This window comes from Bombina bombina, chromosome 1, assembly GCF_027579735.1.
Source record: "Bombina bombina isolate aBomBom1 chromosome 1, aBomBom1.pri, whole genome shotgun sequence".
Lineage (NCBI taxonomy): Eukaryota > Metazoa > Chordata > Amphibia > Anura > Bombinatoridae > Bombina > Bombina bombina.
The window spans coordinates 1,077,793,055-1,077,819,331 of NC_069499.1; the positions used below are offsets into that span (position 1 = coordinate 1,077,793,055).

At 37.4% G+C, this 26,277-nt stretch overlaps 1 protein-coding gene across 2 annotated transcripts in view; it reads right to left on the reverse strand.

The window, feature by feature from the left end:
* DPM1 (dolichyl-phosphate mannosyltransferase subunit 1, catalytic) overlaps positions 1 to 26,277 on the reverse strand; it is a 71,255-nt gene that overhangs the window by 42,665 nt on the left and 2,313 nt on the right. Inside the window, exons 1-7 of one of the 2 annotated variants that reach the window (XM_053693280.1) lie at positions 22,400 to 22,452; positions 16,868 to 16,967; positions 14,187 to 14,220; positions 13,931 to 14,007; positions 13,822 to 13,847; positions 3,483 to 3,578; positions 1,662 to 1,730 (exon numbers count right to left, since the gene is read on the reverse strand). In XM_053693280.1, coding sequence (XP_053549255.1) covers positions 1,662 to 1,730; positions 3,483 to 3,578; positions 13,822 to 13,847; positions 13,931 to 14,007; positions 14,187 to 14,220; positions 16,868 to 16,967; positions 22,400 to 22,437 — 440 coding nt within the window. In that variant the 5' untranslated portion in view covers positions 22,438 to 22,452. Of the gene's footprint in view, positions 1 to 1,661; positions 1,731 to 3,482; positions 3,579 to 13,821; positions 13,848 to 13,930; positions 14,008 to 14,186; positions 14,221 to 16,867; positions 16,968 to 22,399; positions 22,453 to 26,277 lie in introns of those variants that run through there. The other variant, XM_053693218.1, reaches the window with a different exon arrangement.

The following is a 26,277-nucleotide window of genomic DNA, read 5'->3' on the forward strand; positions in this document are numbered from 1 at the left end:
AGTTGGATTTGCTAAAATAATAGCAATATCCCCATTATTGAAAAGTTTAAGCTGAGGAGCTCCTAGCACACACGTCTGCTCCCCTGAATGAATCAATTTGACCATTACTCTTGTCATCTAGATCAGTATATTTATAAAAAGACAAAAAAAACACAACACACACACACACCATAAATTGTCGTATTATGGGGATTTTTAGACAAGGTTATAGCAAAGTAGAGTTAAAAGTCGATTTACTTACTCTAAAGAGTGCCTGGAGCAGAGCTCAAAAAATTAAATGTGAAATGTAAAAGCCAACCAAAAAAATGTGGGTGGCCACATCAGCGATAGATAGATTATATACATATAAAAATACACAAATGCCAAGTTGCTGTCGATTAATTATGGTTAAATTATTTTATAATTTAATAGGATAATAAACACGTAATTAGACACCATTTCTGTTGTGTTACTATATTAATAATATTATTATGTTATTTGTAGAGCGCCAACAGATTCCGCAGCGCTAGAACAAGGTTTTTTTTAAACTGTCCTCAGGTCTCTATAAACAGATCAAATTTTCAAGATTACCTTTGAGTGAGAGCAGGTTAATATCCATGTTTACTAATCAGCTGATTTTACCTGTGCTCCACAGTTCAGATACCCTGAAAATCTGGCCAACCCCTCTATGACATCTTACATGGGAGGTATAGAGCTAGTTAGTTCAGCCCACATGAAATGCATGGCATGCCTACATTTCCTCCCACTAAAGCATCAAAAATCTGGCCAGTAAGGGAGGCCTGAAGACAGGTTTGAAAACCCCTGCTATACAATAGCAAACCAGTCAAGTCCCCCATTTGCTTTATTTGGAGGAGCCAATCTGCCATAAAGTTAGGCGGCTAGAGTGTATTGTTTTTCACTTATTTGTTAATACATTTAGGTTCTTTTCAAATACTGAAAAAAAGAAACTGCTCAATTTTCAGAGCTACAATAACATGAAAGGGGGCAAAATATATACTGCATAAACAAACATTTTATATAAAGTCTTAAGGTATTTGCGGCGTCAACAGTTTATAGTGATTTTATTTTTTAGCAGCTTACTAGCAGGCTGGCACTGCAGAGACCTGGACAAACGAAATAGAGCAGCTATTCAGCCGATCAACTGTTCTATATGCAGGACACACATAAAAGTGTAGCATGAAATAAACTATTAGAACAGTGACTGGCAGTATGGAGGTTAAAAAAAAAAAAAAAAAAAAAAAAGAGAAGAGGGCAATGTTAGGACCCACGAAGCTCATTGCCAGGTCCCATTTGTCAAGCTCTGGTCTAGAGCATTTTACACATAATAGAACTTTGCTGCTTAACTGAATGTCACATGTCCTAGTCCCATTCAATGCAGATGGTGTTTTTGCTTTTCATTTTTACAATCTCCAACTGTAATGTCATATATTCAAAACTTTCATGAGAAACGAGGACAGAAACATCATAATGAATGGAATAGTTTCCTATTGATCATGTGATAAGAAGAAATATGATTTTTTTTGCCATAGAGTCAACTGCATGACAAATGTTATTACCACCAAAAAGAACGCATTTCTGGTCTATGACAGTAAATGATTATTTACATGACTAGTTAAACCTTTAATATAAAAGTAGCATTACATGGAATTATTGAAACATACCTGAAGCTCCCTGTTAGGTCAGAGGCACCTGGTCTTAGCAAAACCTGGGTAACAAAATTGGCTCCTCGGCTATCAAATGAAAAAGATAGCATATAAACATTTGTTAGTTTTAATTGATCAGAAACAATATTGAAAACTTGCTTAGGTAAACTGTAACTTGTATTCTGTTCTGTGAATCATTCAGTCTACAAGTTTTTTAAACTCTTGGTTCTTGACCATAAGCCTAACCTAACCATGAATTTAAACTCTCTACAAACCACAACTATAAATAAGAGACTACAAAATATTAAATGGATATCTGCAGATATGTCAGATTAAATAAGAAAATGTAACAAAGTTTTCTCAAAGATAGCAATATTTCACATGGTCTTACATTTCGATAAGCTTAGTAAAGATATGAATATTTGTGCACACAAATTGTTGGAAATGTTAAATTCAGGCAGAGCTGGGGCAAATATGTCAGCCCCTGTCTGTCCTTGCTTGATAAATCGAGCCCTAAGAGTCTTTTGAAAGAGTATGTCTCAAATGCAAATCAATGCACATTTTACAACTAAAATGACAGGAAATAGGTCCACTATCAAAAACTGCATGTCATATACTAGGGTGCTTGAACGAATTAAAATACAGGAACACCAGCATTCTCTGGGTATAAGTGCATGCAAAAAATAGCTACTTTAATACATGACATTTTCACCCATATTTACAATTTAATATTATATATATCTATATATTATATATATATATATATATATATATAAAAAAGTGTGTGTGTGTGTTAGTGTGATAGATACTCAAAATAGCCAGTGGCCCAGCACTCCACCCTCTGTAGTGTAATAGTAACCTGGGTGCAATCCTCAACAGGTAGATAATTGTAGAAAAGGAGGGCACTCTTAGGACTTTTTAATTCCAACAACTGATAGTGTTTATTTGGAAATTATCAAATGTTACACATGAATAGTCATGGTCGACGTTTCGGCTCTCTCTGAGCCTTCAAGACAGGTTTAATTTTCCTTCAGGGTTTTTCCCTGCTTTGTTTGCCATGTGCTGCTGGCAGCCATTTTACTCACCTTTCTTGCTGAATCTGGTTCAGAGTGTGCGATGCTGCTCATTTCCTGCACGCCCTCTTATGGTCAGACTGTTGTACATCATCTGTGTGAGACAGGTTGCAGTCTCAGAATTGTGATGTCATCACTTATTTAAAGGGCCTCTGTTCAGTATGCTTTGCCCTTGCGTTGTTTCAGACCCGTTTGAGTTCCTGTGTATTACCTGGCTAGTCTGACGTCTCTTCTGGTTCCTGATCCCTGGCTTGTTCCCGACTTTGCTGTTCCCTTGTTCCTGATTCCGGCTCTTCTGACTACTCGCTTTGGCTCATGACTCGGCTCGTCTGACTACCAGCTCTGGTTTTGACTCCTGGCTTGTTATTTGACTTATGGACTTTTTATTATTTTTGTTATTAATAAAGGTATGATTATTTTTGCACTTCTTGTCTCAGTCTGATTCCTGGCACCCTGACACAGGGGGAACGGCTCACGAGCCAGATTAAAATAAAAACTTGTCTTGAAGAAGACTTAGAAAGAGCCGAAACGGCGACCATGACTATTCATGTATAACATTTGATGATTTCAAAATAAACATTATTAGTTGTTGGACTTAAAAGTCATATACACACATACATACACACAGATATCTATCTATATACACACACACACACACACACACACATATATATCTATACATACACACAAAAATGAATATTATAATCACAGGACAAGAAAGAAACTGCAGATGCATGAATTTTAGTTTTGTACAACAGAGACTAACCTTATCAATTTTCTTTTCAAGTCCCATCCATAAACACCTCCATTCCCAATATAGCGAGTACCGGACACAATATCAAAGTTACTTTCCTTCTGTTTTCTGCAGCAAAAAAGGGAATTTATGCCAGTCATGCATGGCACACAGTCATTGTTACCATCACCCTTAAAACACCACAGATTTTAGTGTCTCACTAAAAGCCTACCAGTGGCGTTTTTTTAAATATATCATTTAAAAAAAATTAAACTTTAGTTTCCCTCCCAAATCTATTATTGCACGTTTAAAAAAAAAAATAAAAAAAAATCCACTTCTAACAAATCAATACACTTGCTTACGACAACATTACATTTTAGTATATCAATGTAAAGGCAAATGTTTAAAGGAATAGTTTAGTCAAAATGAAAACTTTAATGATTCAGATAGAGCATGCAATTTTAAGCAACTTTCCAATTTACTCCCATTATCAATTTTTCTTCATTCTCTTGGTATTTATATTTGAAAAAGCAATAATTTAAGCATAGGAGCCAGCCAATTTTTGGTTCAGAACCTGGGGAGCACTTTCAGATTGGTGTCTAAATGTAACCACCTATCAGTAAGCACTACCCAGGTGCTGAACCAAAAATGGGCCAGCTCCTAACCTTACATTTAAATAAAGATACCAAGAGAACAAAGACAAATTGATAGGAGTAAATTAGAAAGTTGCTTAAAATTGTATGCTCTGAATTGTGAAAGTTTAATTTTGACTAGACTATTCCTTTAATTGTAAGCCTTATAAGCATCATTAGATTGTGTGCCCTTAAAAAGGACATGCACATCTATACTCAATTGAAGGATGATTTGAAAGGACTATTTTAAGCAATTAAACCTATTTGAATAGGTTCAAAAAGCACTCCTTCCTCTGTATCTATATATATTCCGCCCCATTGGCTCACCAATGTGTTCAGTTAGAAACCAGTAGTAGTGATGCGCCTTCAACAAAGAATCATCAAGAGAATGAAGCACATTTGATAATAGAAGTAAACTGAAAAGTTACATAAAAATTGTATGTTGTACCTAAATCATGAAAGAAACCTTTTGGGTTTCATGTCCCTTTAAAATTTTGGGATTAAACTGCAATAGACAATAGTTAAATTTTGCATCTTCCAAGCAGCAGTTAAAAGGAATCTGAAGTGAACAGAGATTATTGTGCCTCAGTTTAATATTTGTTGTATCATTTCCTATTGTGTACCATATACAGGAACCACGTGTTTCATTACCACTTTCTTTTCTCAAACAAGATGAAAAGAAAAAAAAAAAAAATTTGAATCCCCCCACACTTATAACAAATGTTTACTATTTATAGCCCCAGTTCTAAATCATTAGAAAAGCCACATTAACCCCTTAATGACCACAGCACTTTTCCATTTTCTGTCCGTTTGGGACCAAGGCTATTTTTACATTTCTGTGGTGTTTGTGTTTAGCTGTAATTTTCCCCTTACTCATTTACTGTACCCACACATATTATATACCGTTTTTCTCGCCATTAAATGGACTTTCAAAATATACCATTATTTTCATCATATCTTATAATTTACTATAAAAAAAATTATAAAATATGAGGAAAAAAATGGAAAAAAACACACTTTTTCTAACTTTGACCCCCAAAATCTGTTACACATCTACAACCACCCAAAAAAACATATGCTAAATAGTTTCTAAATTTTGTCATGAGTTTAGAAATACCCAATGTTTACATGTTCTTTGCTTTTTTTGCAAGTTATAGGGCCATAAATACAAGTAGCACTTTGCTATTTCCAAACCACTTTTTTTCAAAATTAGCGATAGTTACATTGGGACACTAATATCTTTCAGGAATCCCTGAATATCTATTGACATGTATATATTTTTTTTTAGAAGACATCCCAAAGTATTGATCTAGGCCCATTTTGGTATATTTCATGCCACCATTTCACCGCCAAATGCGATCAAATAAAAAAAATTGTTCCCTTTTTCACAATTTTTTTCACAAACTTTAGGTTTCTCACTGAAATTATTTACAAACAACTTATGCAATTATAGCATAAATGGTTGTAAATGCTTCTCTGGGATCCCCTTTGTTCATAAATAGCAGACATATATGGCTTTGGTTTTGCTTTTTACTAATTAGAAGGCTGCTAAATGCGACTGCGCACCACACGTGTATTATGCCCAGCAGTGAAGGGGTTAATAAGGGAGCATGTAGGGAGCTTCTAGGGTTAATTTTAGCTTCAGTGTAGTGTAGTAGACAACCCCAAGTATTGATCTAGGCCCATTTTGGTATATTTCATGCCACCATTTCACCGCCAAATGCAATCAAATAAAAAAAAACGCTAAATTTTTCACAATTTTAGGTTTCTCACTGAAATTATTTACAAACAGCTTGTGCAATTATGGCACAAATGGTTGTAAATGCTTCTCTGGGATCCCCTTTGTTCAGAAATAGCAGACATATGACTTTGGCGTTGTTTTTTGGTAATTAGAAGGCCGCTAAGTGCTGCTGCGCATCACACGTGTATTATGGCTAGCAGTGAAGGGGTTAATTAGGTAGTTTGTAGGGAGCTTGCAGGGTTAATTTTAGCTTTAGTGTAGAGATCAGCCTCCCACCTGACACATCAGACCCCCTGATCCCTCCCAAACAGCTCCCTTCACTCCCCCACACCACAATTGTCCCCGCCATCTTAAGTACTGGCAGAAAGTCTGCCAGTACTAAAATAAAAGTTTTTTTTTTTTAAAAATAATAATAAATTTTTAGCATATTTACATATGCTACTTTGTAGGATCCCCCCTTAGCCCCCAACCTCCCTGATCCCCCCCAAAACAGCTCTCTAGCCCCCCCCTCTGACTTATTGGGGGCCATCTTGGGTACTGGCAGCTGTCTGCCAGTACCCAGTTTGCAAGATAAATAGTTTATTTTTTATTTTTATGTTGTTTTTCTGTAGTGTAGCTTCCCCCCCCCCCACAGACCAATCCCCCACCCCCTAACTAATGAATTTTAATTTCAATAGTTAGTACTTTTAAAACTTTTGAGTACATAATTTTTCTGTAGTGTAGCGGCTCCCACCCGCTCCCTCCCCGTGCACGCGCCCGCCCCCGCCCTCCCGTGCACGCGCGCGCGTCCGTGCGCGCCCCCGATCACCCCCGCCCCCGATCCCGCCCCCCTCCACCTCATCAGGGCCATCGATGGCCGCCACCCGCCTCCCGAACCGGCTCCCACCCACCAACGGATCTTGCCGGTGATGTCCGGTGCAGAGAGGGCCACAGAGTGGCTCTCTCTGCACCGGATTGCTAAAAAATGTTATTGCAGGATGCCTCGATATCGAGGCATCACTGCAATAACCGGAAAGCAACTGGAAGCGAGCAGGATCGCTTCCAGCTGCTTTCCAGACCAAGGACGTACGCCACACGTCCTCGGTCATTAACTGTATTTTTTTTGAGGACGTGTGGCGTACGTCCTTGGTCCTTAAGGGGTTAAATAACACTGAAGTATTTCCAAGTCATCAAAAGCGTTTGTTTGAAACTTGTATTAAAAGGCGACCTTTATCATTTTTTTTTACATTTGAAATTCAACTTTATTGAAGACTTAAAGGGATGGGCTTTTTATGGTTTAAAAAGATAGATAATTCCTTTATTACCTGTTCCCCAGTTTTGCATAACCAACAAGGTTATACTAATACACTTTTTACCTCTAATTACCTTGCATCTAAGCATCTGCAGACTGCCCCCTTATTTCAGTACTTTGGGATTAAGGGATCCTTCACACAAGCGATTCAGACACTATACACATCACCGAAGGCTGCGATACTAATAAATGGAACCCCTCTTCCCAACCCTTTGCCCTTGAAAGAGGCATGAGACAGGGACATGAAACATAGGGCCTCAAAATAGGGAACAGCTGCACCTATCCCTTTTTGCAGACAATATGATACTATACTTACAAAACCCAGAAGACAGTATTCCTAAAGTAATGGATATAATAGCAGAATTTGGGCGAATCTCTGGGTACAAAATTAATACCTTGTCTATGTTTCTAAGACATAATTAGTTTGGCTTAAACCTCAAAACACCCTCACCGAACCTTATTCTACATTATGACTTCAGAATAGTAAAAGGCAACTTCAAATATCTGGGTATAAAGCTCAATGTAAACCCCAAAACATGGTATGATGCAAACTACTCACCCCTAAAAAAAAGAAATACAAGACTTAATTGTACACTGGATAAAACTTCCCCTGGAACTCACTCATATTTTCCTTTATCTGGGCAAAAAAGAAACCTAGGATTAAACGCACCAGAATGACCAGTTTAGTGGAGGCAGTGGGTATGGCGGTAACTTGATGTAGAGCTGTATAGCTGGGTGGCACAAGCAAAGTATGTCTTAGACTGGCTGACAGGTCAGGAAATCTTTACCATACCAGAATTAGAAAGACAGGCTATAGAGCCCTGGTCCCTTGCAATGTTGCAACATATGACCACTTCTAGCGCAGATAAATATTTAACAGACTTCCCATTGCTTCAGCAACCAGTTTATGTTAAATTAATAGGCGACAATGATCAGACTGTCCAGACTTTCTTGCTTCTATAAACACAACATACCACGCAATCACCATTACGCGTACCTACAGGCAAAGCATTAGGTAACTGAATTGCTAAAGGATAAGAAGCTGCTGACAAATGACAGTAGGTTTGAATATATATACTATATATATATATATATATATATATATATATATATATATATATATATATATATATATATATATATATATATATATATATATATATATATATATATATATATATATATATATATATAAATAAATAAATAACACACAGAGAAAACCCAGCACTCACAAGCTCTCAGCTAAGATTTAAAAGCAAAACTGGAAAGGTTAGTCACCGCATCTGGCCAAATGGGACAAGCTCAGGTACCACGTCAAGGTCCTCTCCAATACCTGAGACCCTAAAACATCCACACAATGCAAGCTTTCAAATCCAAACAAACTGAAAACAAAAAAAGGGTGCACAGGAATATGTAATCACCCTAGACATATACAAAACACGGAAGGGAACTGCACTCTCATACCGGACCGGGTACACATCCTATGACCCTGCAACATGCTCAGCCCTGGGTGCCACTGGCACTCACAGGAAGCTGTGCTGTTTTAGGGTCTCAGGTATTGGAGAGGACCTTGACGTGGTACCTGAGCTTGTCCCATTTGGCCAGATGCGGTGACTAACCTTTCCATTTTTGCTTTTAAATCTTAGCTGATAGCTTGTAAGTGAGTGCTGGGTTTTCTCTGTGTGTTGTATTAATTTGTTTTGTAATTTCCCTATGGTTCTTGCACCCAGACCTGTCTGGGGTTAACTGCTTGTGGCTCTGGGGACAGCACAGCTTCCTGTGAGTGCCAGTGGCACCCAGGGCTGAGCATGTTGCAGGGTCATAGGATGTGTACCCGGTCCGGTATGAGAGTGCAGTTCCCTTCCGTGTTTTGTATATGTCTAGGGTGATTACATATTCCTGTGCACCCTTTTTTTGTATGTATATATATATATATATATATATATATATATATATATATATATATATATATATATATATATATATATATATATATTTATATATATATATATATATATATATATATATATATATATATATATATATATATATATATATATATATACACATATATACATACATACATACACATACATATACACATATACACACACACGGGCACAAATCAATTTCAGTAGCTTACAAATAATTACTGACAGCTGGAGACAACGCTAATACTCTGCAACATATCAGTGAAGGTGGTCGCACATTCTAGATACGGACATATCACCTGCACTAACACAGCAAAGTATAGCCAAAACGCGAAAAGCTACCCTATCGGCACACATTAGGGAATCACACACACCAAGATTCTTGAAGAAGCATACATAACGCCTAAAACACATAAAAACTGGGAACCCAACTACGAAGGGAAGTGCCCAAAATGCTCCTACCCAAAGGCAGATCTGTTACACATGCTCTGGTCCTGCCCGAGTCTGTATAAATTCTGGGGCATATTGACAAGTTGGGTGAATTCCACGATTAGCAAGAAACTAAATTCTTAACTCAAGGGCAATAATATTCTTAGATACTGGTGAATTACCGGCAGGGAGCTCCCTGTTTGTCCATAACATCATACTCCATGGACGAAATACCATACTACAACACTGGCTAAATATGAGAGCCCCAACACTTACACAACTCAAACACAAAATACACCAGCAACTACTGTATCAACAGGTTGATACGCTAGGTGACCTCCAGGGTAGAATGGAGCACTTCATGAAAAAGTGGGGGCCCTATATACTCGCTCTCACTACCGCTCAACAGGCACAGATAATTTACCCAATAAGAAACACAGATTACATCCTAAACGCCCAATTGAGAGGCGAATGGAAACTGGAGCTTTACTAACAGCTTAAAGAGATAAAGGTGGTCACAGTAGACTGATAATGGAGGTATGAAGGCACCCTGGGTATTAAATCAGTATAAAGGATTGTGATCTATGTAGGCCTAATCACACTGTTACTACCTAAACTGGTTCTCGCACTACAACAAGTGTGTGGGGGGGGGGGGGGGGGGGGGGGGGGGGGAGGACCCCGACTGTCGGGTTAAAGACTTGAGGAGATTGTTTTATTTTGGGTTATTCTGTTTCATTTGTAATTAAAATTGAAAAGGTACATACATGATCCCAAATTGGGGTAATATTCAAAGACAGGAAACAAATTCAGATTGTCAGGCATTGTTAACTACACTGTATCCAAGATTGTATTTTCATGCACTTTTTGACATCTGCCAATTGGTTGTTATGTATAATATAAATAAAGAATTTTTTTTTTTTTTTTTTTTTTTAAATTGCATGTCTTATCTGAACCATAAAAGTTTAGTTTTGACTAGACTGTCCCTTTAATAAAAAAAGTTTTACATTGTACATACAAATGATGTATGAATTTCTGAATCATTTTAACATTCTAAAGTAACAGAAATAACATTCAATAACCTGCTTAGATACATTCTGATTGAAATAACATGTAACATAAGTGATACATAAAATATGTAACAAACATCCAAATGTAACCAAGTTTATGGATGTTAATCTTTAAAGTGATGGTAAATCCTAGCGTTTGTGAAACACTAGGATCTACCAGTAGAACAAATAAAGGGGACTTTTCAGTCATGAAATATAAAATACTTTATGCTGAAAGCTCCTTTATTTGTTTGCAGCGTTCGCTGCACTGAGCTGCTAAGGCAGCCCACGGCAGAACACTATTTGGCCGAGAGGTGACATCTCCACCTACAACCAGCCCCAATCTCATAAATTATATATATATATATATATATATATATATATATATATATATATACATACAGGACCGTCTTTAACACAGGGCAAAAGGGGCAGCTGCCCTGGGCCAAGTCTCTGTTGAGGGGCCCAAGAGTCCTTAAAAAAATTTTTTTTTTTTTTTTTAATGGTTCATACCAGACTACTGATGTGACATGGGGAACACACACATTCAGTCCTAATACTGTCACAGTCAAAAGTACTCTGCTTATATTTTTTTTAAAAAACTGTGCCAGACCGTGCCCATGTCATGTGACATGCCAAGCTAGTGCCATTTGCTGCTTTAGATGTGCACTGTGCAGCCCTGAATGCAAAGCCCTAACTCGGCATCCAGCCATTCCCCACTGCATCAGAAAATGTCTTACTGGGGTTACCACTGTTACCAGGTAACTGCTCTGGTGGTGGGGATTGTTTCTGGGTAGGGCTGACTGTAGGCACATGCAGCAGAAAGCTGGAGCGGCAGGCACATGAGGATTTGAGCATCTGTGCAGCTGCATACACTGCTCTCTTCAGTCTTGAGGCTGTGTGACTCATCTCACACTGTATCCATGCAGTCCAGACAGCATCATGTCTACTGGTCCCCTTAGCCCTGCTCTTTCTGCTGTGGCCCTAAGATCAACTAACTGAAGTTTGTTAGGGGAATAGTGCAATGTAGAAAGGTGTCAGTGGGAAGAATAAGTGAGTGCACACACGCCCCTCCCCATGCAGCATTGTCTAGTTCAGGGTGAGAGGGAACTTGTTCCTAGCAAAGAAGCTACATGTGCTGGTGTGGCTGATGTATAGCGTCATGCTGATACTTCACACATTAATGTAAGGTTTATTTTTATAGTTTTTATTTTCTCTCTGTCTCAGATTTTACAGCTTCCCATAGTAGTTCTGCTGTTCAAGTCAGTAAACTTATATTTGTCTGCACCTCCATGCTTCCTCCTTTACCTTGCTTTGCTCCTGTTGGCTGCCCTAAATCTCTTTAACCAGGTAACCTCACACCAGAATCACATTCAAAAGAATATTAAATGAATCCACAGTGGAGGAATTTATATATTTATTTACTTATTAGTTCTGCTTAGGTCCAGTTTCACATATTGCAATTTTTTTTTTTATTTTTTTTTTTAAATGATTAGCCCAGCAGTGGATGATCCACCGCTGGGCTAATAATAAAAAAAAAATTGATTTAGTTGTTTTTTGGGATGTTGGGGTGGAGAGCAAAATTGCATGGGGTGGGGGGGGGCCCCCCAAGAAAATTTTTGCCCAGGGTCCAATCAATATTATAGACGGCCCTGTATAATATATATATATATATATATATATATATATATATATATATATATATATATATATATATATATATATATATATATATATATATATATATATAATAAAAAAAATATAATACAACAATTACTACACTACACTGAAGTGCACTTTAAGAGCATGTTAAAATATTTTAACTAAAACATTTTATACACTCTACACAATAAATGGGAAATTATTGTGATCATAAGGAGTATGCGCGAGAGAAGAGGCATGAGTTGGAGTAGTTCAGTGGAGATGTGATGTGCATAGAATGTAATACAGAAGGTGCAGTTCCATCTAGTATAGATTTAAAGATAGAGCCAGAGTTAAAGGGACATAATACTCATATGCTAAATCACTTGAAACTGATGCAGTATAACTGTAAAAAGCTGACAGGAAAATATCACCTGAGCATCTCTATGTAAAAAAGGAAGATATTTTACCTCACAATTTCCTCAGCTCAGCAGAGTAAGTTCTGTGTAAAAAGTTATACTTCACCTGCTCCCAGCTGCAGGTAAAAATAAAAAAAAAAAAAAGGAAGAAATGAACAGCAGCCAATCAGCATCAGCAGTGCTGAGGTCATGAACTCTTACTGTGATCTCATGAGATTTCATAGTAAGCTTCCTTTACCTGATTGGTGAAATAATATGAGAGTTCACGAGGCTCATCCTTTCAGCTGTCCCAGGACAGACACTCTAAAATGCTGCTTAGAAATCCTTTACAATGGGAGGTGGCTACTGAGGAACTTTTGAGGTAAAATATCTTTCTTTTTTACATAGAGATGTTCAGGAGATATTTTCTAGTCAGCTTTTTACAGCTATGCTGCATCACTTTAAAGTGTTTAAACATTTGGGTATTATGGCCCTTTAATGCAGCTCATTAAAAAAGGACTCTCTACAATCTCCCTGATAAACATAGAAAGCCCAGATTTTATAGTTACAATGCCTAAAATGTGTATGTGCTGCATTGAGATGCAAATATAAATACATAAAATAGAGGTCTAGGCTATTGAAACAGAAAAATCAAATTGACGACTGCAATGTGGCTTTCTCAGGGGGTTGAAATAATGAGTCAGGTAGGTTTATTGTTCCAGCAAAGCTTGGTGTATTGCTGCAGCTAATAATTTTCTCTGTGGGGTTGGCCTGATTTTTTAGGAGATGGGTTGTTACCATCATTCTGAGTGTCAGAGGGATAAATAGACTGGACAAGTAATTTTGTCCTTTATACAGTTTTTTTTGGGGAGGATCAGAACCAACACACCATTGATACAGTACACCTCTCCTGTACACTATATACTAGCAGGTGCCAATTCTTGCTTTGCTTATGTGTACAAGTCCTGAGTGCTGTACAATCAGTTTGATCAGTTCTACTAGTTTGTTACTAGCTATATAAGCCAGTCAGGTATATAAACATTCACATTTGTTTGATTTTCCTTTACAAACTAGACCCAAAAGTGTGCAATGCAAATCCTTCAGTACTGTAATATTTATAATAAAAACTTGCTGAAGAATTGCAATTCTGATATTTAAACGTGTCCATCAAAATTCCACTCTGGTCCCCCATGAAAAAAGGATAGGAAATATCTTTAGAAAGCAGTTTTCAAACAAATAGTTAATACATACAGTGTTACCCACCTGATGAATTCAGGTATGAACTTTGGCTGTAAAATAAAATATGAATGTCAGATTAGTTAGAATATAGGAACATAATATTAAAAACAGAAGACTCGGAAATACAACTTACATGGTGAGATAGGTCAGCATCCATGATAATAATGAAATTCCCAGAGGCATGTTGCATTCCATGGATATATGCAGTTCCTTTTGTAGAGAAAACATTTGAGAGATAGATATCACTTCTAAATGGAGTATATTTCATGCTTTGTATAGAGACCATTAAAAAAGTAGTTTAGTAAAATGTTTATGCAATTTGGACTTTAGCGTTAATCCCATGGATGGGTAAAGTTATGTACAAGTATTCTCTCTATAGCAATACTTACCCAAACCTAATTTTTTTTCTCTAGGACGAAGCAGCTGTAAAGACAAAATGAAAAACAAACTAGATTGAATCATAGTCAAGAAAGGAATGCCAATGTCCATTATAATTACAAGCATATCTACACATCTCAATGGAAACAAATATCATGCAGACCATTAGCGAGAGAAAGATTAGGGTGATCCTATATTTATGTCACTTGCATAAACCAACAGTATGAGAACTTGCAGAAATAAAGTTAATGTATACGCCAATGCATAGTTAAATATTTTCACAACAATTTTATAATGCACATATAATAAAAAGGGCCTTGAGGGCATCAGTAGTGGCGGTAGAGCAATGGATTTCACTGGTAAACTCATGTCTTTTCTTCATGTTCTTCCCCTACATCCCATGCATTTCTAATTTTTACTACTCCCATTTCTCCCCATGGCACTCTTTAAAAAGGAACACTCTCTCTTCCGTCCCCTTCGCTGGGCTCATGATCTTCTGCTCAAATCCTTGTCCTCAAATTTGTGGAACTCTCTGCCTCACTCCCAAAGACTCTCCCCTAGTTTTGAAAGTTTCAAGCGCTCCTTAAAGGGACAGTATACTGTAAAATAGTTTTTCCCTTAATGTGTTTACAATTGCTTTTTTTACCAACTGCAGGATAAAAAATGTATGAAAATTAGCTTTTTAAGGTTTATTTCTGTATATTAAAGCTCTGATTTTGTGTTTTGAAGCCACAGCCTAATAAAATAGGTTGAGCTTGTAGGTATAATCATATCTCATTACTGTATCACATTGTGCACATATACCTGCTTCTTTATCGTATATCTGTCCTTAAAACAATCACTAATACTTTGAGAGAACAATGGAAAATCAACATTTTATTACCTTATCTCTGCTTTATCATACTGGGAGTGTAATTTCTTCTGCTGGCTGTGTTTACAAAGCTTATCTATAGCTGGTACGCGCGGCCACAAACTTTCAGAATAGGTGGGGATACCACATGCTAAATTAACCATTTCAAATGCCAATATAAGGGTAAAGGAGCTACTTGTAAACAATTTAATACACTCCAGCAGGTAAAGTGGATCATTGGGAACAAATTAAAGGGGAGAACATTTTTGAGTAAACTGTCCCTTTAAAGACTCTACTGTTCAAGGATGCATATAAATATACAGTGACCTTTTCTTATCTCCTCTCCTCCTTTTTTCCATCCCCTTGAACCCCCTTATGTAAGCCTACGAGCCCAGCAGTTTTGTAGATCACCTTCATGAGAGCTGATTTACAACAGTGAAACTCAGCAGGACCATCTACCCATTTGCTCCCTATAAATGTCACCTTGCATATTATACCTCTTTAGTGCTGTAGAACCTGTTGGTGCTCTACAAATACATAATAATAATAATAATAATAATTCACTGCTGGTCCCAAGAAGAAATTGTTGCTGACCGAATCAGTAGTGCTAATTACATAACCCAGCTGTGCAACTAGCACTGATAATTTGTTCAGCTTCAGTATTTGCGCGGGACCAGCAGTGCTTTGCAGCTCCCGACCGGTAAGTTAAAGGGACGCTGAACCCAAATTTTTTCTTTCATGATTCAGATAGAAAATGCAATTTTAAGCAACTTTCTAATTTACTCCTATTATCAATTTCATTTTGTTCTCTTGCTATCTTTATTTGAAAAAGGCGGCATCTAAGCGAAGGAGCCAGACAATTTTTGGCTTAGGACACTGGACAGCACTTGTTTATTGGTGGGTGATCTTATCCACCAATCAGCAAAAACCACCAAGGTTGTTCACCAAAAATGGGCCGGCATCTAAACCTACATTCTTGCTTTTCAAATAAAGATACCAGGAGAATAAAGAAAATTTGATAAATAGGAGTAAATTAGAAATTTGCTTTAAATTATCTGCTCTATCTCAATATCAAAAGAAAAAATTTGGGTTCAGTGTCCCTTTAACTATGTGTTTTACCACTTTGCAGGGGGGCTAAACAGAGTTGCAGGGTCGATAGTGATAAAATTACATGCTATAACGAAAGAGTATGCATTTTTTCCCCACTATAATGGCCCTTTAAAGATAAATTAAATACAACTCAAAACTGAAATTCAGGTCAATGCATTTCCATTTTTATAAGAAGAAAGTTTACAAAAAGACACAAAATCAGCTAAAATGTTTATAGCAAAAATTATCACTATTTAAGTGAAAGCTTTTACTGTGCATTGAGCATGGAGCAATTACTCAATTTGTAGCATTGCCGATGAATACACGCTACTGCCACTTCTAGGAGTAGGAAAAGTGAACGAATATAGGTGCATAGAACACACACACTGTGCTTTTGCAAGAACCCCCCCAAAAAAAAACAAAACAAAGAACTTTGACTTCAGTTTTGAAAAGTGCTTAATTTTTGTGATCCCTTGTTGAAAGAGAAGTATTGCACTACTGGGACCTAGCTGAACACACTAGGTGATACAATTACAGGAGGCATATATGTGCAGCCACCAATCAGAAGCTAGCGGACAGTGGTACATTTCTGCTCCTGAGCCTACCTAGGATACCAAGAGAATAAAGCAAATTCAATAAGATAAGTAAAATGGTTTAAAATTGCATTCTGAGTCAGGAAATATTAATTTTACTGTCCCTTTAAAATGTTCATCAAAATATGTAAATATATGCAAATAGAAAGCTATTACTTACGATCTTGTCTGATCCATAGATTTTCTGCAATTGCTCAGCAACTTCTAATGTTCCATCTGGACTTCCATCATCAATTATAATAATTTCATAGTTATACCCACTAAAACAAAGTGCAAATTATTAATTAAAGGGATATAAAACCCAAACATTTTCTTTTGCGATTCAGATATAACATTTTTAAAAAGAGATACCTAGGTAGTTGTCTGAAGTACTACATGGCAGGAAATAATGCTGCCATCTAGTGCTTTTGCATATGGATAACATTCTTGCAAAACTGCTGCCATATAGTGCTCCAGAAATGGTCCGGCTCCTAAGCTTATGTCCCTGCTTTTCAACAAAAGATACCAAGATAAACAAATGTGATAATAGAAGAGACACACACAGAGACAGACACACACACACAGAGACAGACAGAGAGAAATATAGAAAGAAAGATATTCTGGGTTTCTTGTCCCTTTAAAATGTAAATTTATAGAATATTAAAGAAAGAAAAAAAAAAAAAGAAAAAAAAAAAAAAAAGGTAAATAAGCAATACACAGTAGACTCAACAGAACAAAAATAGATATCACATATATAAAATATGATTTTTACATCTGCATGCAAAGCCAACTGTGTGCAGAAAAAGGGATGGATATATGTGGTGTGCAAGAAGACAACTTGAGGGATAACAAAAACTAAATTTATTCTAATTTTGTGATGGCGAGAGTCCATGAGTCATCATGGGAGGGAAAATTCCCCTCCTAACCACTAGGGTGAGTCAAAACATCACATCCAAGAGATTTAAATCCCTCCCACTAACCCATGATCCTCAGTCATACATATAGCCAAGTAGATGAGGAAAAAAGAAAAAGCAGTAAAGAAAGCGGGGCAAAGAAGTGCAAAACAAGCATTGCCACCTGATCAAAAAGAAAAAAGGTGGAGCTTTTTGACTCTCACCATCATGACAGAAAATAATTAACAAAGAAATAGCAAGAATAAAAAAAAATTAAAAAAAAAAAAAAATGAATGACCTTCCAGGATAAAAGCTAAAGGTCTAAACCATACATTGGCTCAAAAGGAGGAGTTTGAAAAACTCTCAAAACCAGATAAAGATTCCAAGGAGGAGAAATTGGATTAATAACTCGTTTTGACTCTATTTAGAGTCTGAACAAAGGCCTGAAAGTCAGGAATTTTTGCTATTTCTTATGAAACATGACAAAGACGAATTTCAATGAACTGGCTGATAACAGGGTATCAATAACCTTGTCAGAAAAATCTCCGAGATAAAAGTGTTCACAATTGCCATACTGTAAAATTCTGTTTTTTGAGATCTGGATTAAAAGAAAGGCCTTGAGAAGAGAGAAAAAAAAAAAAAAAAAAAAAAAAAAAAAAGAGGATCCTTTCTCAGAGAAAGCCTCCACGGTGGGCACGAGGCCACACCAGAGCAATCAGAATTGCTGAGGCTTGTTTCTGCCCGATAATGGCTATCACTCTGGAAAGCAACCCAAAAAGAGGAAAAATGTAAATCTGGTTGAAGGACCAAGGAACCACTAGGACATCTGACTCGCCAAAGGGTCTTGAGAGCTGGCACAATACTGAAGCAGTTTGCAACTGAAATGAGAGACCATGAGATCTTTCTGGCAGACCCCAACCTCTCACAATTTGGTCTAAAACATTCTGATTCATAGACGGGCAAATAATAAAGTCTTCCAACAATTGTTCCAAATCCAGACTGTGGATGGCAGAATTCCTGTGATGGTCCTCTGCCCAACTGATGATAATACGGATACTTCTATCATCGCTAAGAAACTGCAAGTTCTTATGATTGACAAACCACTGCTGTGACATTGTCAACTGGAATCTCAGAAAAAGTTGTGTCAGAGGTCAAACAAACTTGAGAGCCCTGAAGATTGCATGGAATTCCAGAATTTTTATTGGTAACTTTGCCTCCCATTCGTGACTCTGAAGCAACTAAAGAACCACAGTGTTCTCCACAGAAAATGTTGCCATCCGGGTAGCATTATAAAGCAGCCGGCAGTGTAATATTTTTTATTATATCATATCCTGCTATCCAAAACACAAATTAATTGCACAATTTAACAAATGTATTTAATGATAATTTGTGGAATGAAAATTCAGCATTTTATATTAGCTCATTTTAGCTTAGTATTGGCTAAAATTTTAGCCGGGTGGTCAGTAAAATCAGCCAGGTGGAGCACCTGCTAAAAAAGCCCTGGGTAGAACATATAAGTGGGAGATACAGCCAAATGATAAGAAGGATCCTGAACTAGAAATTCATTCAAGTAAGGGACTACCAACATTCCTTGAGCTCAAACTACAGACAGAGCACCCAGTCCTTTTGTAAACATTCTGGGAGCTATAGTCAGACCATAAGGGAAGGCCATAAACTGATAATGTTTATCTAAAAATTCAATCTCAGGAACTTGACATGATCCCAGTGGATAGGGATATGTAAATAAGTATCTTATGTAAATGGTAGACATAAACAACCTCCTGCACTAAAGGATGTAAAGTGCAAAATTGTCTCCATCTTGAAAGAAACAGCCCAAAAAGTACCCTCTTTAGTAATGGAGAGGTTTGAATAAACCCCAGTTTAATTCTGTAGTTGGAACTGAAGTAATTGTTCCTATTAATTCCAGCTCTCACACCACCCAAGAAAGCTTTGACCTTTAAACAATCTGGAGGCACTTAAAGGGACACTGAACCCAAATTTTTTCTTTCACGATTCAGATAGAGCATGCAATTTTAAGCAACTTTCTAATTTACGCTAAAGGCAAAAGAAGGACCACCTTCAAATCCTTGCAAACAACTGCACGTAAACAGATGAAGGCAAGCAAGCTAAAACCTCAGACAGAGTTAATATAATCCTTAAAAAAGGGATCTCTTTCAATATTGTAATAAAAAATAGCTAAGCAGTGGCTTAGACTTAGAAATCATTGCAATATGTATTATTCATCTATATAAATGGATTTTACCAGTCATTTATTTATTTATTTTAAAACTTCATTTGTGCAGTGTCCATTACTTCCTGCTACAGCCCTACACAGAGGCTGTGGTCCCTAGCATGAAGTCAAGATGCCCAGAGTTGGTTTAGTATTAAAGGGTTACTAAACCCAATTTTTTTAATTTTTAGATTCAGATAAAGCTTGCAATTTTAAGCAATTTTCTAATTTACTCCTATTATCAATTTTTCTTTGTTTCTCTTGCTATCTTTATATAAAAAAGAAAGCAGGGAAGGTAAGAGTCGGCCATTTTTGGTTCAGACCTGGGTTGCACTTGCTGATTGGTGGCTAAATGTAGTCATCAATCAGCAAGCACTATCCAGGGTGCTGAACCAAAAATGGGCCGGCTCCTTAGCTTAGATTCCTGCTTTTTCAAATAAAGATAGCAATAGAATGAAAAAAAAAATGTATAAAAAGGAGTAAATTAGAAAGTTGCTTAAAACTGCATGCTCTATCTGAATCATGAAAGAAAAAAAATTGGGTTTAGTATCCCTTTAAAGGGCCACTGTAAGTAAATATTTTCTATGCCTGTTACTAACTAACTACCCCAAATACGCTTTTTATCAATAGCATTTCATTAACATATCTCTACCGTATATCAGAAATCTTGTCTGCAAAATTAATTGTTTTCCAAACCCACTCCATGGGTATCCTTTGCTCTGTACCAATCCGTTTACAATACCTAGGTTTCAAAATGGCGCTTTAAACACAAAGTTATTGGTTTAAGTATTTTGAACACACAGTGCTGAAAATAGTGGGCAGGATAACGTGACATTGGCGAATAAAAGATAACTTTTAGTACGTTATGAAACTTCGTTTTGGAGAAAATATAGGTCAGTAGGTTTTAATTAATGTTTATTAACTTTAATATGTTAGTTGTTTAGCTTAAAAATTTATAACAGAAAGTAATCCTTTAAGTAAAAAAGACGACTTGAAAATCAGGAAATCAGATTTGCTCATGCTTGGAACTAGCAGAATGAAACTTAAGTTTTATAAAATGTCTCCACTCTTATAGCACTGAGGGCAAGGGCTACAGTGAGAAATTCTAAGTGCTAATTTAGTAGGAAAAAATAAATAAATTGTGAGATAGATATCTATCTCAATCTGTTTCTTTTTGTTTTTACTTTAAATTTAATTTTTTTTTTTTACCAAAAGGAGCACTGTTTAATATCCCTTTAAGTTTTGAAGAAAGATTAACTCTCCTGGGAGTTTGATAAGATAAAAGCAGTAAAACCTTATTTAGGATTAGCAATATAATCCTTACAAAGCAAGAAAACTATAAAAGGGTTAAAGCATTAGAGGATCTCCCTTCTAGATCAGTGTTTCTCAACCGCGGTCCTCAAGTACCCCCAACAGGCCAAGTTTTCATTATAACTGAACTAGTGCACAGGTGAAATAATTAGCTTATGGGTGAGAGCAGGTTAGTAAACATGGTGTTACTGATGAGCTGATTACTTCACCTGTGCACTGGTTGAGCTATAATGAAAATCTGGACTGTTGGGGGTACTCGAGGACCGCGGTTGAGAAACACTGCTCCATAGTACCAGATATGAAATCAGAGATAAACAGAAGCAAATAAGCAAAATAAAGCACTCAAATAGTTGACCCCAAAGAGAAGAAGAGGCACAAAATAAAACTGAAATGCATACAGAAATAAGCATTCAAACTAGGAACGAACAGCTCAGTGGCTTGTTCTATGGCGAATTACCACTTAGGAGCAGCCTCTTTTAGCCCAACTGTGCTTTTCACAGAGGAGAACTTTCCTGAAGAATATCAGTCTGATCCTGCCTAGTAAGGTCAGTCCAGCCCCGAAATACCAGGCAATCCTGCCTGGAACAAGAAACATGGCAACCTCTGACGATCGTTTTGGGGTTCTATGGGTGCAACCATATTCCTATAACCCACAAAAAGTAAAGAACAATAAATATAAAAATGTACTATTCAAATAAGCACTGAAAATAAACCCTGTAAAAAAACAAAAAAAAAAAAAACTGTATAAAGGATTACATAGCAAATACCAGCACATAAAGGGTTAAATAAAATACCCCAAATTTGAAGACAAGCTCTGTTTATCAGCGTGCCTTACCACCTCCAACGGTTCTGAGAACCTTCCTACATGCTGAGAAGGTAACAGCAACACAGGAACAGAAAAGGAAAAACACAAGAAGGGCGTGCTAAAAAGCACACTAAAACAGTTAACCCTTAGCGTCCCAGCACTACCGTTGTGCGCAAAGCTAAAAACCCCAAAGGTAACAAGCAGAATTTTAGCGCAGGTGAAGTAAAACATACTGTTCATAGCTCAAAAGCAACTTCCAAGTAAGCTAAGACTACCGTGCGAAATTTAAAGCAACAGTAACCTCAAAGAAACCAAAGGTTTTTAAAAGTGCTATAAACTGCTAGTATAAGGTTTATGGTGTAAAAATATATATCCCCATACTATGTGAAGCATGTGAACATGTTCATACTAATATCTGGTGGGCTATGAAGGTGCAGGTACTTACCTCTCAGCACCTTCGTCTACTGTGCTTACCTCAGCTGCAGCAACTTGCTTCCAGTAGACAAGCCCATCCTAGGCAGTGCAAACATGATACCATGGATCTAAATCGGCAAAAGCATCTCAACCCAGGGGATTGATGGACAAGTCTGCATTTAACCTGGGAAGTGCTGTGGATCTACAAGGAGCAGCTCACTGTAGACCAGGGGATTGGTGTACAAGCCCACATTTTTGTATTCCCCTCTGAACGAAAGGTTACTGCGAGGAGGATTTGAGCCTCAGATCAAATAGAGGATCTCCTTTCAAATGATGAGTAGCTCTTTCACCTCACTCCTTATCAAGGATGCAAAAGAAAAATGAGGCTCACAGGACGTGAGAGGGATTCAAAGCTCTGGTGTGTTGGGGTGTCTTTTGCCGCATTCTAGTGGTCAGGAGGGGAAATTTCTCACTCGTGCAGTCTCACCATCTGATGAAATAAAAAGTATTACTAGGATTATAGGTCTAATGTATTAAGAAAAAATAAAAATAATATGGCATGAAACGAGTAAATAAAAGTACTTAAAACAAGGATGGAGGATAAATAAAACTAGTATTGATGATTGAGGAGTGCGATATGGGTAACAGCACTGAATTTGAATTTAAAGGGACAGTAAAGTTGAAGCGCTTCGCAACGCTGTCTGTCTAATGACAGAGCACCTGATCATGCTGTTGAACTGAACGCAGCACGCTCCCACTACCAGACCATAGCGGGAGCGCGTTACATTTAGTTCAATAGCGCGATCGGGCACGCTGTCATTAGACAGCGCACCCGGGAAGCGCTTTTGAAAAAGAAGACCTAATCAGAAGATTATGGAGAGGAGAACAGGTAAGTGTAAATTTAATAGCTAAAATCCTTTGATTTTGAAAGCTGTTGCTAAGATAATGTTATATATTTCTGCACTATGTGCAGAATTATAATATTTTTTTAAGTTTACTGTCTCTTTAAAGGAGCAGTCTAGTAAAAAAAAAACCTCATGATTCAAATAGGGCATGTAATGTTAAATAACTTTCTAATTTATTTTTAGCATCAATTTTGCTTTGAGCTAAACCCAAGAAGGCTCATATGCCAATTTCTTAGCGCTTGAAGGCCATCTCTTAACTGAATACATCTGGCGTTAGTCCAGAGTGCCATATAGATAACATTGTGCTCACGCCCGTGGAGTTACCCAAGAGTCCAGACTGATTGTCTAAAATGCAAGTCTGTCAAAAGAACTGAAATAAGGGGACAGTATACAGAGGTTTAGATACAAGGTAATCACAGAGGTAAAAAGTGTATTAATATAACCGTGTTGGTTATGCAAAACTGGGGAATGGGTTTATAAAAGGAATTATCTATATTTTTAAACAATAAAAATTCTGTTGTAGACTGTCCCTTTAAGAGAACCTAGCAGAAAAATGTAATGCTTTAATTTGTTTGTACATGTAATTTTAAGATCAGCGACCCTGTACCTCTATGAGTTTAAAGTGAATAAACTTTGATGAATGAAAGCCTGTTTTTTTTTAAAAAAAAAATGCTATTAAAAACAGGGGCACTTTCGGGGGAACTTCCGGGCAGCGGCCATGTTAAGTCGCATTGCTGTGTGCTGCTACAGCTTTTTTTTGAAAACCTCCAAAATCCACTTATTGGCAGAACAATTTGTATAAATAACCACAAGCATTGCTTTGTATTTTGGAAGCCACAACTTTTTGTACCTATAGCTAATTGAATCGCTGCTGGCATCAGCGCCCGGAGCCATTACAAGATCTTGGCCGTTCTTTATACCCCCCGGCGGGACGCCCTCGGCCCTGTCGTTAAGCTGCACTAAGTGTGCTTTTTTTTGATTGTTCATTTCATCTAATCTGCCTGACTACAGATTTCTATAAAGAACTATGGAGAACGCTATTGACATTTTAAGGGAGCTGGAACTTATGCTTGCACAACATCACGCTGCCTTTGAGAATGTTTTATATACAACACTCAATTCTAATGGCGTTCACTTGCCAGATACAGTTACCAGCATTGAACCTGTCCTGAGTGAAAGAAGGAGAGATAGCATGTCGGAACCCCAACGCTTTATTCACACACAGGGTAATAGCGAGGGACCCACAGAATCCTGCACCACACTACTAGCTCTGAACAATAAGACATCAGCTGACGGATATATCAGCCCTGCTGCGCATACTACTGCTGGGACATGGAACACTCATCGGGATGTAGCGGACAGCCGGCAAACCCTATCATTGAACATATCAATGGAACCGCATACATCCAAAGGACCCCCGATAGCTCATTACCCCCAAGATCTTAGAGGGACATGGCCGCAAACAGCAGTTGATTCTATCCAGATCACCCTACTCAGGCTGCAGAAAGTAATGCGGTATTTTTCAGTACCTGTTTTGCATATCGTGCTACTGTATGCAATCCTACTACATTTGCAATGGGACCCTGGTGGTCTGACCGAGACTGCTGTTGGCGAGGAGCGACTCTATTTGGAACACTCGACACAAGGTATGGCTGTATTGACTACAGAATCCAAGCAATCAGACTGCATAACTAAACTGGGACATTACCATTCCTTTCCCTTCTATGCACCGGACTGCTCCTTGCGATAACTGCAGCTTGGGTAAGGGGGATCCTACACCACTATTAACACAAGCTTGCTAACGCTAAGCTGGGACATTGCACTTAACATGAACCCTCTTATTACTAATCCCCCTCTCCTACAAAGTACCGCTACTTACGAAGTGGGACCCTGGAGGTCTGATTCAGACCGGTCTTCGCAAGTGTGCTATGAGGTTATGGTGGACTGCCCTGGGGTATCGTTCTGTTCTCACAGGGACTAAGAATAACATAATAGGAACTCTTTATATAGGTGTTAAGTCCTATAGTCATCATACTCTATTTTTTGTCTGTTACCACTGTGGTTTGATTCTCACAATATGTATGCTTCTAATGTGCTTATATCTTCTCTCAGCCGATCTGTTCAATGTTTGCAGGCCCCCTACATTGTTTATGATTATTTCCTGCTTAATAATATGCTTTGCAATATCGCATTAACCCTTACTGTTTAAGGATGTCAAGCCTAGTAACATAGTACCACATTTTATTTATCTTATTATTGCAGCCCCACTTCAGTAATGTATATTTGCAATTTCCATATAATTATTTAAGGATCATTTTTTTTTTCTAGTTAGCTATTTCTTAACTGCCTATAGAAAGCAAATTAAGCCATCTCTGCATCCATACCCTTAAATGCCTTACAGCCTTTATGCCTTGCCTACATCTCCAGTGTTTTCATATATTATTTTAAAGGGGGTGTCTTGCTGCCAGCGGCCGGGGTAGCGGGATACCTATTTTCTAACTCCTTTAATTTTTACTAGTCTTTCGCAAAGGCTATGGCTAGCAAGCTGTTGCAATATATCTATCCCTTATTGGGAGACAGAATACCTTCTTCTCAATATGCTTTAGTGGGATCTCCCTTCATTATGTATGTGTTACTTGTATTTGGTTTAGATCTAGGGACTCATTATCTGGAGTAGTCCTCTTTGTTTTATAAATAGCTCCCTTCAATCTCCCAACCCATACAGTATATACACATTTAGATGCAATCTCCATGTTTTAGCGTAGTTTCATATTCTACTCAGTATTTGAATGGCATATTCTGGCTCCATGTAAGGCAGAACCCTATTTACAAATTTTTCTTTTTATGCTTCCTTTTTTCCCCCCAACGTTATACCACCCTGGTAAGTTACTATAAGTTAAAAAAAATATTTACTTACTATCTCCCAACCCTTACAATATATACATACATAGTGGTAATCTCCAAGTTCTAGTGTAGTTTCATATCCTACTCAGTGTTTAAATGATATTTTCTGACTGCATGTAAGGCAGAGTC